This window comes from Xenopus laevis, chromosome 2S (genome assembly GCF_017654675.1).
Source record: "Xenopus laevis strain J_2021 chromosome 2S, Xenopus_laevis_v10.1, whole genome shotgun sequence".
Classification (NCBI taxonomy): domain Eukaryota; kingdom Metazoa; phylum Chordata; class Amphibia; order Anura; family Pipidae; genus Xenopus; species Xenopus laevis.
In genome coordinates, this window is record NC_054374.1 from 19,567,799 (window position 1) to 19,581,969 (window position 14,171).

The following is a 14,171-nucleotide window of genomic DNA, read 5'->3' on the forward strand; positions in this document are numbered from 1 at the left end:
ATTAATGCAATAGTAAGAGATAAGTACAATTAGGTTTTTTTGTGGAGTAACAGAATAGCATTTCATACTATATTTTCTAACGTTGTTACAGTAGATATTTAGAATACATATAATTATATGGGGTATGTGATCTACTATCAAGAATGGCTGGAACTTGGGGTCTGCCAGATAAGAGGTCTTAAAACTATGTGTAGTACCATACTAAAAACAATTAGGGGTAGTTACATTAACTTTAAGGGGGTTATTTATCAAAATCTGAATTTTTCTGATTTTTTTAAATAAAAAAAAAAAGTCCAACCAAACTAGAATCCATGATTTGCCTTTATTTATCAATAAAACTCAAAGAAATGGGATAGGGAAAATTCACGACTTTTTCGGATTGGCATCAAACCCCGAAAACTCTGAACATTTCGTAAGGGTTAAAACATCTTCAAATGATTAAGGGGACATCTGCCATTGACTTTTAAATTATTTCGGCAGGTTACAGATGGTGTATTTTCGGCTTTCGGACTTGGAACAGCTTCAGGGGTAATAAATTGAATAAAATGTGTCTTTTTTTTTTTTACCTCAAATTTTTGGGGATTTCGGCGTCAAAAGGGATGCCGTGAAAATATCGCGTCTTAATAAATAACCCCCTAAGTATGCTTTAGAATGTGCTTTTAGCAAGTTTCAACTGATCTGTAAAGACCATCATATAAAATAATAATGATAAAAATAATAGCCAATTTATGGAGGGTTCTGCACATTATTTCAAGGGGAAGGGTCAAACATACCATGCAAACTTCCAGTGGTCAGAAGTGCCCTTGCTTTGTCAGCTAAATCACTATTTAGGGTATTTCCCAGAAGCAAAACATCTATTGCTTCTTGTTTGGAGCCATCGAAAAAATTATTCTGAATGGTTCTCGTTACAGATCGTGCTCCATCTTTCAGCTTTCCACCCTGTAAAAGAAGAACAATTCTGTTAACGATTTATACCAAGAAAAACAAACATTTAGACTTAATTAACAATTTACTTGATTGTTGATTAAAGGTTGAATCACAACTCTCTTTGCACAAGTATGATTCCATCTCCCCAAAACAAGGACATCTAAAAAGATTGGCTTTTAATCTTTTTAAAGAAAGATTAGCATAGGAGTACGATGTGTATAGCTTTTAAATGGGTCCTCCACCCAAAAACAAGGTGATAGTACGTCATTCTAACCAACTTTCTAATATACTGTAGTTAAAACATTTGATCAAAAAATGTAATTTGAATGATGGACCCCCATTAACTAAAACGAAACCCTAAAAATGAATATGGTTAAAAATGGCATATTTTATATGCTGAACTTATTGCACCAGCCTAAAGTTTCAGCTTGTCAATAGCAGCAATGATCCAGGACTTCAAACTTGTCACAGGGGGTCACCATCTTGGAAAGTGTCTGTGACACTCACATGCTCAGTGGGCTCTGAGCAGCTGTTGAGAAGCTAAGCTTAGGGCTCGTCACTAATTATCCAGCAGAAAATGAGCTTCCCCTGTAATATAAGCTGATGCTACAGGGCTGATTATTAAATTCTGATGCTAATTGCACTGGTTTCTTTGCTGCCATGTAGTAATTATCTGTATTAATTACTAATCAGCCTTATATTGTGACATTTCTATTCTATGTGTACTGTATATTGTGAGTGGGTCCCTAAACTCAGTAAGTGACAGCAGCACAGAGCATGTGCAGTGAATCAGCAGAAAAGAGGTTGGGGAGCTACTGGGGCATCTCTGGAGACACAGATCTTTAGTGCTAAAGGGCTGTGGTTGCCTTGGGCTGGTACAGAAGCACAAAACATAATGTACAACATTTCTAGCTACTTCTTTAGTTAGGCTTTAGTTCGCCTTTAATAATATGTGCAAATACAGCTGGGATCTGTATCTATTTATCAGACTCATCATGACATTATGAAGTCTTCTACTTCAGAGTGCAAAGTGCTGGTGCAAGCAGGAGTTTTTTGTGCATCCAGCTGTCAGCATCTGTGGTTGCAGATGTTTGCACTCCAGAACGCATACAATGCATTTGGCTGCAGTTGGCAGCACTCTTTGATCAGGGGCAGGTGGGAGAAAGTACAAAAGCACCCCCCCCATTTGCACCCCTAACTTGACCATCATTTAGACAAGAAAGTTAGGGAGCCCTGTCTTGGTACAGGCCACAAAGGGACCCTGTCCTTACATATGGCATTCACCCACCAGAGCTGAATTTTTCATCTCATCTGAAATACAACTGCTTCTTTAATGAGCACTGAGGTGCCCGATTCCCACTAGAACGCTTACAAAGAGACAATGCTATAAACTCATTTTCAGATTTAAAAATGGAAATACAATTCCCTGTATCTGGTCTTGCAGTTACAATACGATACAGAAATACTCACCATTCATGTGTATGTGAAAGGAACCAAGAGAAAGCAGAAGGAAAGCAGTCAAGAAATTAGATGTTAGAACAAAATCTACATTCATAGAAAGAGAGGAAAAACAGATTATAACATGTGAAGTGAACTGCACAAATGATCGGCTGGATGCAAAACAACTTGCTGCCATATTAGGTGTTGAAATCAACATTGTTTTTCCTATTCAGGGGTGTCCAAACTTTTTGCAATGAGGGCCAGATTTGGTGAGGTGAAAATGTGTGAGGGCCAACCATTCAGCCTGACATCTATTCCGAGGTAGCTAGCTTGCAATCAAGATCATTCACTCCTGGAGATGGACGCGGCGTGAGAAGTGGAGTCTGTTTGGACTTATTCTCCGCACCTCATTTAAACAAGGAATCGTGTAGCCGTAGCAGTAATGTTTGGGCACATTAGTGAAATGATCTGCCACTTGGTCTATACGGCTGCCTGTGTGCTGAAGGTGTTAGTAATAGACACGTACTGGTATGTAGTGACACCCAAGCCCGGATTTCAAGGCCACAAAGGCCCAGGCCTAGGGTTGCCATCTTTTCCTATAATTTTTACCAGCTGGTGGGGGGTGGGAACAAAAGGGGCGGGTAGTGATGTAAAAGGGGGCGGTGTTGTGACGTACAAGGGGGCAGGCCGCGTCGCGGAGATCGCCAGGAGGAGCACAAAAGTTAAGTCTCCAGGAGATTGGGAACTGGTCATGGGGTCTTGTTAAGGGTATTATAAATTTATGAGCAGCTACATTGCTGGTAAATTTGTAATACTGTTCCCGGCCTTGGCAGGTGTTTTACCGGCTAGGCCGGCAAAATACCGGCCAGATGGCAACCCTACCCAGGCCTAGGGTGGCACTATTTTAGGGGCGGCATGCTGCCCAGCCGCAATCCAAGGGAATACTGGGGATGCGTACGCATCATCCCCAGTGCTCCGAAGGGGGCGGTGTGATCGTAGGTGCCAGCACTAGGACCCAGAGGCCTCGGGGTGCCGCAGCACGAAATCTGGGCCTGGTGACGCGCCGCTCTCGCATACTTTTTTAGTTTACAGTAATGACACGTCGGTAGATATATTGCACCTTCAGCCCTAAAGAAGTAGGCAAGATCAGTACGTCAGTATGTGCCAGTACGTGTTTATTGCCAACACCTTCAGCACACAGGCAGCAGTATAGACCAAGTGGCAGATCATTTCACTAATGTGCCCAAATATTACTGCTACGACTACGTAATTCATGATTGCACTGTACTGGGGGGCCACATTATTATTAATTTCAAGATGGAGGCTGCAGGCCGGTGTAAATTTGAAAACGTTCCGCAATTGGCCCCCAGGCCTGACTTTGGACATGACTGTCCCACACCATGCTTCAAGAACAAGATTATGATACATGCAGTTACTTGTCTGTGGTCCAAGACCATTCCTGAGATATGTATCAGCATAATTAATGTTGATTAGTCTCGGCAAAACATAAAGAGGAACACAGAAACATTCCACAATGTCTTTTTAGCTCACCATCACATATATACAAGAATCTAGTAAGAAAAAAAAAAAAAATCAATGTGCTCTCCATTGCTTTAGAGGTCAGTGTACTTGATCTGATTGTTCAGATATGCATAATTGGCTAAAACCACACAGCTGACAAAGAGTTATCGGTGAATAATCTATGTCACCATCACATTGTACTTTGGAAAATAACAACATGTCAAAACTGTTGTTAGAATGAACAATTAAGGCATTGCACAACACTGGTCTTCAAAACCAGATTTATTAGAAAATCACTGTGGGTGTGCTGTAGGAAGCATGCATTGTAATTAAAGTAGTTGTGAGAGCACTTGGGGATAATGTTACCAATTAAATGGATACTGTCATGGCAAAAAATGTTTTTTTCAAAAACATCAGTTAATAGTGCTGCTGCGGGTCGGGCAGGTTCGGGCACTCTTCTTCGCGGGTGGCGGGCGGGTGCGGGTTGAGCTCTTCTCCTGCTCTCCCTGCCTGCCACCGTCAAATGCCGGCTTTCCTACTTCCTGGTTTGTCTCTTATAGACGCTGTGCCTGCTTGCCCCACCCATTTTGTGACCTCACCGGCGGGACGGGGTGGCACGGGTCTAAAAAAGCAACCCAGAAGTCAGATGTGGGCAGGCGTGGGCTAAGGTAGGGCGGTTTAGGGTCGGGGAAATCCTGACCCGCGCATCACTAGGCTAGACATATTGTCAGGTTTGAGTGATATCGCCTCCCCTCCTTCCCCAGCAGCCCAACAACTGGGGATTCACCGAATCCAGGATTCGGTTCGGGATTCGGCCTTTTTCAGCAGGATTCGGATTCGGCTGAATCCTTCTGCCTGGCCAAACCGAATCTGAATCCTAATTTGCATATGCAAATTAGGGGTGGGGAGGGAAATTGTGTGACTTTTTGTCACAAAACAAGGAAATACATTTTCCCCTTTCCCACACCTAATTTGCATATGCAAATTAGGGTTTGGGTTCGGTATTCGGCCGAATCTTATGCGAAGGATTCGGGGGTTTGACCGAATCCAAAATAGTGGATTCGGTGCATCCCTACCAACAACAGAAGAATAGGAAGGTAACCAGATAACAGCTCCCTAACACAAGATAACAGCTGCCTGGTAGATATAAGAACAACACTAAATAGTAAAATCCAGGTCCCACTGCCATACATTTAGTTACATTGAGTTAGAGAAACAACAGCCTGCCAGAAAGCAGTTCCATCCAAGTGCTGGCTCTTTCTGAAAGCACATGACCAGGAAAAATGACCCGAGATGGCTGCCTACAAACCAATAGTACAATTAAAAATACACTTGCTGGTTCAGGAATTACCTTTTATATGGTAGAGTGGATTATTTACAGTGTAAACAGTTTTAATTAGAAATAAAAATGACATCATAAAAATCATGACCCAGGAGGCCCAAATAAAGAGCAATTTCAACATATCTTGGTAAAACAGCACAACCTCTGGATATGTATGAGGCCCTAAAATTAATTTGCTGTGGGGCCCTAAAATGTATTTGCTGTGGGGTCCAATAACATCTAGTTATGCCACTGAAAAGTAACATTTTATTAAATTGCTAAATTATAACCCAAACATGGTATGGATTTACTAGTGAATGAGATGTCAGTGTGAGGGAAAATAGGTCACTTCAAAACACTTTCCTGGGGCTCTAGCACTGGATAACAAAATGCAGCACGAGACAGCCGTAACCAGAGAAAGATGGTATTTAAAATGACTGAAAAGGAGTTAGTGTTCTTTCAGCAACAAGCCTTTATAGGAACCAGTTAACATTGCAAGTTATGCCATCTTTAAATCCTTACTAAGCAGCCATGGATTGCATCCAGAAAGAGAAGAAATGTAAAATAAAGCTCAGGACCATGAACACCAGAAGCCATTTCAGTTTTTTGGTACAACTACATGACACTCACCTTAGCCTTCCCTTCCAAGGCACCGGTGCCTGCGTAAATCTTGCTTATTGAGTCTCCATTTGTTGACCACATGGAACGAAATACTTCTTGGAAACGTGTAGCTAGTTGTGGTTTTTCAGCCAAACCTAGAACTTCTAACTGTTTTAACAGCATCTGGATGTAGAAAAATAGGAACACATATGGAATATAAGATCCTGCTAGAACACTGTAAAACTTGCAGTCTCAGCCATGAAAAGAGACCGCTTTGTAATATTCAAATTATCTTACAGCTACTTGTATGGTTAGTGACTAATATGTAGGAAATTAGTTTACACAAGTGCATTGGTGCATCACGATCACTGGCCAGGGCCAAACAGTAATGCAGCAGTATGAAACCCAGGAGAGAATTTATCAGATGAGATACACTGAAAGACATATTAATACAGAAATTCTGACTTTCAAATCTACATTGCTAATCAGTGGTCAGACCATGTTTGACTGTAGAAATAGGCCACACTGTACATAAAGTCAGGCTCTATGATTCTAACCGGAGATCCCATTTACCAAGACTAGGGATGGGCAAATTTGACCCGTTTCGTCATAAATTCGCCGCCTGCGAAATGTCGACGACATTAAAGTCTATGGGCATCAAAACAATTGTCGCACGGCGAAATATTTTTTTGACGCACAATGCCATACAAGTCTATGGGCGTCATTTTTTTGGCGAAACAAGGCGAAAAAATTCGTCCATCCCTAACCAAGACCAGACAAAACAGCTTTGATCAGATTAGTTGGACCACTTAAAACAAATGTCTGTGACTGCTACAGAAATGTATCATTATTACACCCCTAGGGGTATGGATAATGCATAAAAGGGTGTACAGGGCAAAACCAGCCCATGAAAGAAAAACAGAGTTAAAGTTAAATTTAAATATTGTAATTACAAAACTTCTTATGGCATAAACATGATGCATAGTACTCTCTGTGTCAGCACTGTGACCCTGTTGGATTAGTGCACTAATTACCCACTAGGTAGATCCAAATAGATAAATATTATCTGAAATCGACGCTTTCACTGATAGTGTGGCATGCAGCAGAACTTGTGGAGGTTATTTATAAAAATTGGGCAAATTTGCACCTGGGCAGTAACCAATCAGATGTTTGCTTTGCTGTTCTGTTAGTGGCTGGCTAAAAAAAACCTTTGCCAAGGTGCAAATTTGTATAGTGTTTACACATGTGCTCCACAGTCACTCTGATACTGCCTCACTGTGATATGCAGTTTCTGAACTGGGGATAGAAGCAGCCATTCAAAGTAAAGGAGTAATAGGTGAGATTAGAATAGATAGATGTGACCAAGGCTTACCTCTAGACCTAAGAATGCTTGGACACTATTGGTTCTATCCAGACAATCAAGGCAGTTGGTTCTAGTAGTACCACTTTGAGTCCTACGTTGATGAAACAAAGGAAAAAAAAAAAAAAAAAAGATTAAAATATGCAGTGCCAACCACAGCTTCAGTCCCAGAATGCTGGCATATTGCCACTTAATTACCCTGCATTCAGAGACAATACAATTCAAACTAATATATAAAAAACTATTCCAGTCGTATGTTTGTAGATCTGAAAAATGTGTTCTGGGGAAGTGAACAATCATAACAGAAAATTACTTCTCCATATTTTAGTTCCACTCACAGAAAAATCATTTCAGACTGTACAACAAAGGAGCAGTCATCTTTTAGCATTTAAAGAGCAGAAATACCTTTGAGTAGTTTCATACACTATTTACTTAGGTCGAGTGAAGGAATAGAGGAAAAATAGTTCGAATTTCGAATGGTCGAATATGGCTACTTCGACAATCGAATGGGCTATTTCGACCTTCGAATCGAACGATTCGAACTAAAAATCGTTCGACTATTCGACCATTCGATAGTCGAAGTACTGTCTCATTAAAAAATTCTTCGACCCCCTAGTTCGCCACCTAAAACCTACCGAGGCCAATGTTAGCCTATGGGGAAGGTCCCCATAGGCTTCCTAACAATTTTCTGATCGAAGGAATATCCTTCTATCGATGGATTAAAATCCTTCGAATAGTTCGATTCGAAGGATTTAATCGTTCGAAACGATTATTCCTTCGATTGTAGGAATAGCGGTAAATCCTTCGACTTCGATATTCGAAGGATTTTACTTCGACGGTCGAATATCAAGGGTTAATTAACCCTCGATATTCGACCCTAGGTAAATGTGCCCCCACATTTGCTGAAGGAGAAAAAAACTGCACATACCTTTGAACTCCATTCTTGTCAAGAAAGAAAAATCCACATTCCTCCAAGAAAGAGTTAACTTTAGGCTTCAAAACACTGTGCAGCTTCTCTGCTTTTCCCCCTCTGACCATCTGATGATAGTCAAAATTCATCATCTGGATAGCTGCTGAGTGCTCCGAGGCCTTTAAATGATTCTAGAGGCAGAAAAAGGGAACATACAAATAACAGATACAATGAGATGCTAGAGAAAATAACCCATTTTTTTTTCTTTTTTGCTGCCAGCTCTACAGATAAATCATACTACTACCTCTAGAGACCCAATGAATAGCCAGGTAAAATAAAATAAAGAACAAGCAAAGACTGTGGCTGTCGCAGCATGTGTTTTTTTGTAAAAACTAATTAACTACATGATGAGACAACTGTGTGGGAGCAACAGAGGAGGCCTGGTTCTATTTCAGCTTTCCTGACATGAATTCAGAACTTTATTCATATATGAAGCTATACTGGCCTACTAAAGTGGTTCAGCCACATCACCTTCAACCAAACTACCAGAGGGACTAAATAGAGGAGAAGGATTTTGAGTAGTTAAAGGGGTTCTTTACTTTTGAGTTAACTTTCAGTATGATGTAAAGAGTGATATTCTGAGACAATTTGCAATTGTTTCTCCTTTTTTTATTAATTTGTAGTTTTTGCATTATTTAGCTTTTTAAATTAGAAGCTTTCCAGTTCGCAATTTGAGCAATCTGGTTACTACTATCCAATGTACCTTCGCAACCATTCACGATTTGAATAAAAGAAGAAGGCAAATAATTAAAAACAATAAAAAATGAAGGCAAGTTAAAAAGTTGCTTAGTGTTAACCTTTCTATAACATACTAAAATGTAATTGAAAGGTGACTTTAAGTTTGTTTTTTTTCCGTGTATTTGGTGCATTTTAGAGAGCTCAATAAAAGCCATATTGATTAATGGAACTTCATATCTCCCCAGTCTTTGTTCATGTACTAGAGCTCTCACAACTCTATAGTATGAAGGCGAGGACACAAATCATTGTATTGTTGCCTTTTTTCTTAATAATATATTTATAAGATGACAACATTTATTATATAAGGTCAATAAAGTGAGAAACTAGAGTTATACAACTAGGATGTTTTCCACTCCTGTAATAAAATAGGAATGCAAGCTTACCTGAAAGGCTCTACTCAACATGCTCTCGCCTTCCTTTGACCCTAGTAAATTCACTATAAATTGTTTCCCATAAAGCCGCTTCAAAGTCTGAAAATGTCTGTAAAGGAACATAAAAAAAAAAGATCCTTTGAGATGCTCAGAATGTTAATATTTAAGCCCCAACAACAGATAACTACCCCAAACAAAGGGGAAAAAGAAAGTAAAAACAGTTCCAAATATAGAACTATACCTATCAAAAGCTGGTGCGTTGGCTTCAAATCCCCTTGACATTCTAACACGGTGCGATCCCACCTTTCACCAAAAGATGAAGAGTATGTTTAGGGTCTGGCTCTTTGTTGGATATACAGTACAGACATTGGTTACATTTGAAGCTATGTATTATGATGATTAAAAGCAGGTTAAAACAATGTTGTCTTTGATGCACATAGGTTGCTCTTCAAATTTAACAATCTGCTTAAGGCAATGTTACATGGATTGACCTAGGGCATATTTGCCCACCGTGATTTTAGTGGGAAATGCACATTTTGGTGGGAAATAGGTCCAAAGTCATTTGAACACTGCTATCAATTTAAAAAAATATGAATCTTCTATACTATTTTTAAACAGTGCTAAATTCAAGACACAAACATTTAAAATTAGTGTGGTTTACTGAAGCATATAAAAGTGTATGCAGAACACACACTTTCCTTTGTAAGATTATCTTTATTGATTTTATAGACATAAAACAAACAAGAAAGAGGAGAGTGAAGAAAAGAAAAAGAAAGAGATAGATAGAAGGGTGGGCAACCCCATAATATGATAAAGAGTAGCACAGGGAACACACACTTTCCAATGAGGTTTAAATGAGATTTAAACCTTACTTGCAAGCCCGGTTGTTCCCAAAACAGAGGCACAGAACCACGAATCTGTATAAAGGAAGAGACGCAATCATCAAGATATATAACCTAGGAAAAAGAAGAAGGAAGATTATTATTATGAAGGTATAAATACTTTTGTCATGCAAACTTATTTGGTATGAATAATTAAAAACACATTAAAAAGAAAGAACCCCATCCGATGTTCCACTCTGAGAAGATTCTAATATTTCAGACAGTGCCTATAACTAAGAAATGAGCATAGCTTATGACCACAGTAAGGCTAAGGCCACACTAGGCGATAGCGCCGCGATTCGACTTTTAAGCCGCAATCGCTGGGGAAACTTTTGCGCTGGCGTCTATGGGGAATCGCCAGCGTAAAAACACACGCGGCGATCTTTTTTCTATTGTCGCTCGAAATCGCCTAGCGAGGCAATTTCGAGCGACAGTAGAGAAAAGATCGCCGCGTGTGTTTTTACGCTGGCGATTTTTCGCGATTCCCCATAGACGCCAGCGCAAAAGTTTCCTAAGGGTCAGGGCACACAGGCAGATTCGGGGAGATTAGTCGCCCGGCGACAATGTAACTGAATCCGTCTCAGTGGGACTTGGCTTTTACTATTGACTGCTGTTTTTAGATGCTATCTTGTTACCTTTCCATTGTTCTGTTGTTAGGCTCCTGGGGGGGTGATATCACTCCAACTTGCAGTACAGCAGTAAAGAGTGATTGAAGTTTATCAGAGCACAAGTCACATGACTGGGGGCAGCTGGGAAATTGACAATATGTCTAGCCCCATGTCAGATTTCAAAATTGAATATAAAAAAAATATCTGTTTGCTCTTTTGAAAAATGTATTTCAGTGCAAAATTGTGCTGGAGCAGCCCTATTAACTGATGCATTTTGAAAAAAAACTTGTTTTCCCATGACAGTATCATCCCAGAGTTGGTGGCAAATTCACTAAGATTCGTAGTTTCGCCAGCGCTCCGCAAATTCACTAAAATCCGAAGTTGCGCACAGGGGTAGCTTAAGGTTGCGAAGTTGCGCTAGCGTTGATTCGCTAAGCGAAGTTACCCTATCGATGGTTAATTTGCATACGGCGCCAAATTCAAATTTCAATGGAGGAATAAGTAGAATCACTACAAATGCCTGGGAAACCTTCAAAACATCAAATACATTTTTTTTTTGCCCTACACATGTGCCCACTGTATAGTTAAGGTGCCATGAGTTAGGAAATGTAGGGGGGGGGGAAGGAGGGGAGCCCCAAAAAAAATCTCGATCTTTTTCAGCCTATCACCCATAATATAGAAAAAACGCCAGCGTTTTTTGGGACTTAGAAAAAATTTGAACTTTTTTTGAAGCAATCCCTATCTACTCTATTGCGCTTCGCCTGGTCTGAGGTGGCGAAGGAAGTCTAGCGTAAAAGGTAGCGTTCAGTACACTGCGCGCGTTAGTGAATTTGCGTAGTTATGTCCGTAGCGAAAATTCGCCAGGCGTAAGGGTGCGAAGTAACATTAGCGAATTTACACCAGCATTCGTTAGTGAATTTGCAAAGTAACGAAAATGCCCAACGCTAGCGAATTGACGTTAGCGTTAGGCGCTTAGTGAATTTGCCCCTTGGAGTCTACCCACAGTTCTGCATGGAATTTGAATGTTTTCATAAATGTTTTTACTCCAGGTGCGTGTGCGTGCGCGCAAGCTCCACTGGGAAAGGGACTGATTTTAATGACTAATCTGTAAAAAGATATGTGGCCAATGACTAGGTTGATTTTGCACAATATTTTTATACTTAGTGACTACAGGTGCTTTTCTGACAGCAATTAACCTCTATAAGGCAGCTGTCTGTATTACAAAGATCTAGAGATCATCACAAGGAAGTCACTGAATGCACCTTCTATTTACAGTGTGCAACCCATTTATGTAGCATCTGTATAACAGGATGAAGGATATTATTCTCGACAGTCCTTTGTAGATAATCAGGACTGAAATAATTTAATTATGGACAAAACAAACCACATTAGTGCCAACAGAGACAAAATAAAGGAAATGTGCAATAGGGTGTCAGGAATAAAAGCACAGCTGTGCACCATGTCCAAATAATAAAACACTGAGGGCATTTGCTATGGTGAAGACAGAGTGCTCACAGTGATATTACAAACAAAGAGAGGACCTCTACAGAGAGAGAAGCAAAAGTAACAATAGAGATGCAATCATAAAGTTGTTTTTTTTTTTAAAAGGTGAATTTCCCCTTTAAGGTACTTGCTTTCCATGCTGGAAGATCATAAAGCTAAACTGCTTTTATTGCAATAAATACCCCTCTAAAGCTTTGGTTACATATCCTGAAATTCTCTGCACTCGCCATCTATGTACAGTTTCTTCCTATAACCGTTTTTACACAGTACACAATATTTTTCCCTAAGAAATACTGGCTGAAAAGACAATTGATCACATTTCTTTCAATTAGCATACTTTTTTTTTTTTTTAATTAATATATTGCTCTATAATGGAAAACGCCATGCAAAAGCCTTTAAAAATAATTCCTGGAAACAGTGCTTAGTTATATAATTTGTGTCAAGACTCAATATTAGCAGTCATTTCAGAAATGTATACTACAACCAGGGCACTAGCCCTTCTATAGTCAAGGTGATCATGGTACTGCTATAATACTTTAAATACTGATATTTTGTGTTTTCCTTTCCAAAGGTCATCAGACAAAATTATATATTTTTTCTGTATACTAGTCTAATAAAAGTTATGAACACTATATTGAGGAGCACTACTTTAAATATCTCCCAGTAACCAAAATGAGCAAAGAGAAGCATCAGTAAAACCAGAGGATGGTTCCACGTTGCAGCTGGTTGCTCTTCATGCAGTTAATCTCAATAGAATGGTCCCACACTGCCTCAAATTCTTCATCCCTATACAAAAGTCCAAATTTGTGGCATGGAATATGCCGATATGTTCCTCAGCAAGTGTTTCCATGTGTAATGTGTTGTTACCTGTTCGGTTTCCACAAAGTTAGCAACTTGGCCATTGTCATTTGTTCCTCGTACGTTGAACCTAGTACCTGCTCTTTCACAGCTGAGACGGGAAATAATACAGGCTTTGGCCTGCTGGTGCGCAGCATAAATAGTCCTAATCTCCACTCCACCACACATTAGACGTAGCAGCCATTCATCACAGTTTACGCCATAATGCTTTAGGTGCAAATGAAGAGACTGGTTCCTGTTTGAGGGAAATAAAACAAGCCATAGGATAAGAAGGATGGATTAAGATATTTAACAACAACAACAACAACAAAATAAATTAGGTGCACTTATAATGATCTATAAAAAAAGGACATTTTACAACACAGTAAATTAAGGCTATTTCCATTTCCAGCAGATGCAATGTGAATTATATTTTCAGATGTTCGGTCCAGTCTTGGTCCAATATAAGCAAAATAACTATCCATTGTCCCCTATGAGAACCAAACCAGTGCATGTTAGGTAATTTGCAGGTGGACTGTGTGGGGTCAGTATGTATCTAAATTTTTTATGCAACTTTAAATAAAATTATTTTTTACTAATGAAAAAGCTTGGAGACACATATCTTTGGATATAACAGTGTTTAATTTGCATTTGAAACCATGCAAAATTCATCTGACAAGTGCTACTAGTGCTTTCAGAACAAAGGTGATTTTGGGCATGTGACCCTGCATGTTTGGTCTACTCAAAAATACAGCCGGCAAAATGCCCCAAATCTCCCTGTTATAGCATTGCCTTTAGGGCAGAGATACACACTCAGATTCGGGGAGATTTGTCACGCAGCGATAAATCGCCTCTTCTTCGGAGCAACTAATTTCCCAAACTGCCTCCCGCCGGATAGAATCTAAATCGCTGCCGGGATGCCACTCGGAGTGCTTTGTTTTCTGAAGTTTCCTCGCAAGGCAACTTTGGAAAACGAAGCACACCGATTGCCATCCCGACCGGCAATTTACATTATAGTCGGCGGGAGGCAGTTCGGGGAGATTAGTCACCCAAAAGAAGAGATTTGTCGATGGGCGACTAATCTCTCCGAATTT

General features: G+C 39.9%; 1 protein-coding gene across 12 annotated transcripts in view; it reads right to left on the reverse strand.

The window, feature by feature from the left end:
* synj1.S (synaptojanin 1 S homeolog) overlaps positions 1-14,171 on the reverse strand; it is a 63,928-nt gene that overhangs the window by 26,992 nt on the left and 22,765 nt on the right. For 10 of the 12 annotated variants that reach the window (XM_018248881.2, XM_018248879.2, XM_018248876.2 and 7 more), the window contains exons 5-12: positions 13,108-13,333; positions 10,121-10,204; positions 9,490-9,551; positions 9,261-9,357; positions 8,098-8,270; positions 7,182-7,263; positions 5,840-5,992; positions 774-939 (exon numbers count right to left, since the gene is read on the reverse strand). In XM_018248881.2, the coding sequence (XP_018104370.1) occupies positions 774-939; positions 5,840-5,992; positions 7,182-7,263; positions 8,098-8,270; positions 9,261-9,357; positions 9,490-9,551; positions 10,121-10,204; positions 13,108-13,333 (1,043 nt within the window). The remainder of the gene's footprint in view (positions 1-773; positions 940-5,839; positions 5,993-7,181; positions 7,264-8,097; positions 8,271-9,260; positions 9,358-9,489; positions 9,552-10,120; positions 10,205-13,107; positions 13,334-14,171) is intronic. The other 2 variants (XM_041583407.1, XM_041583404.1) reach the window with 1 other exon arrangement.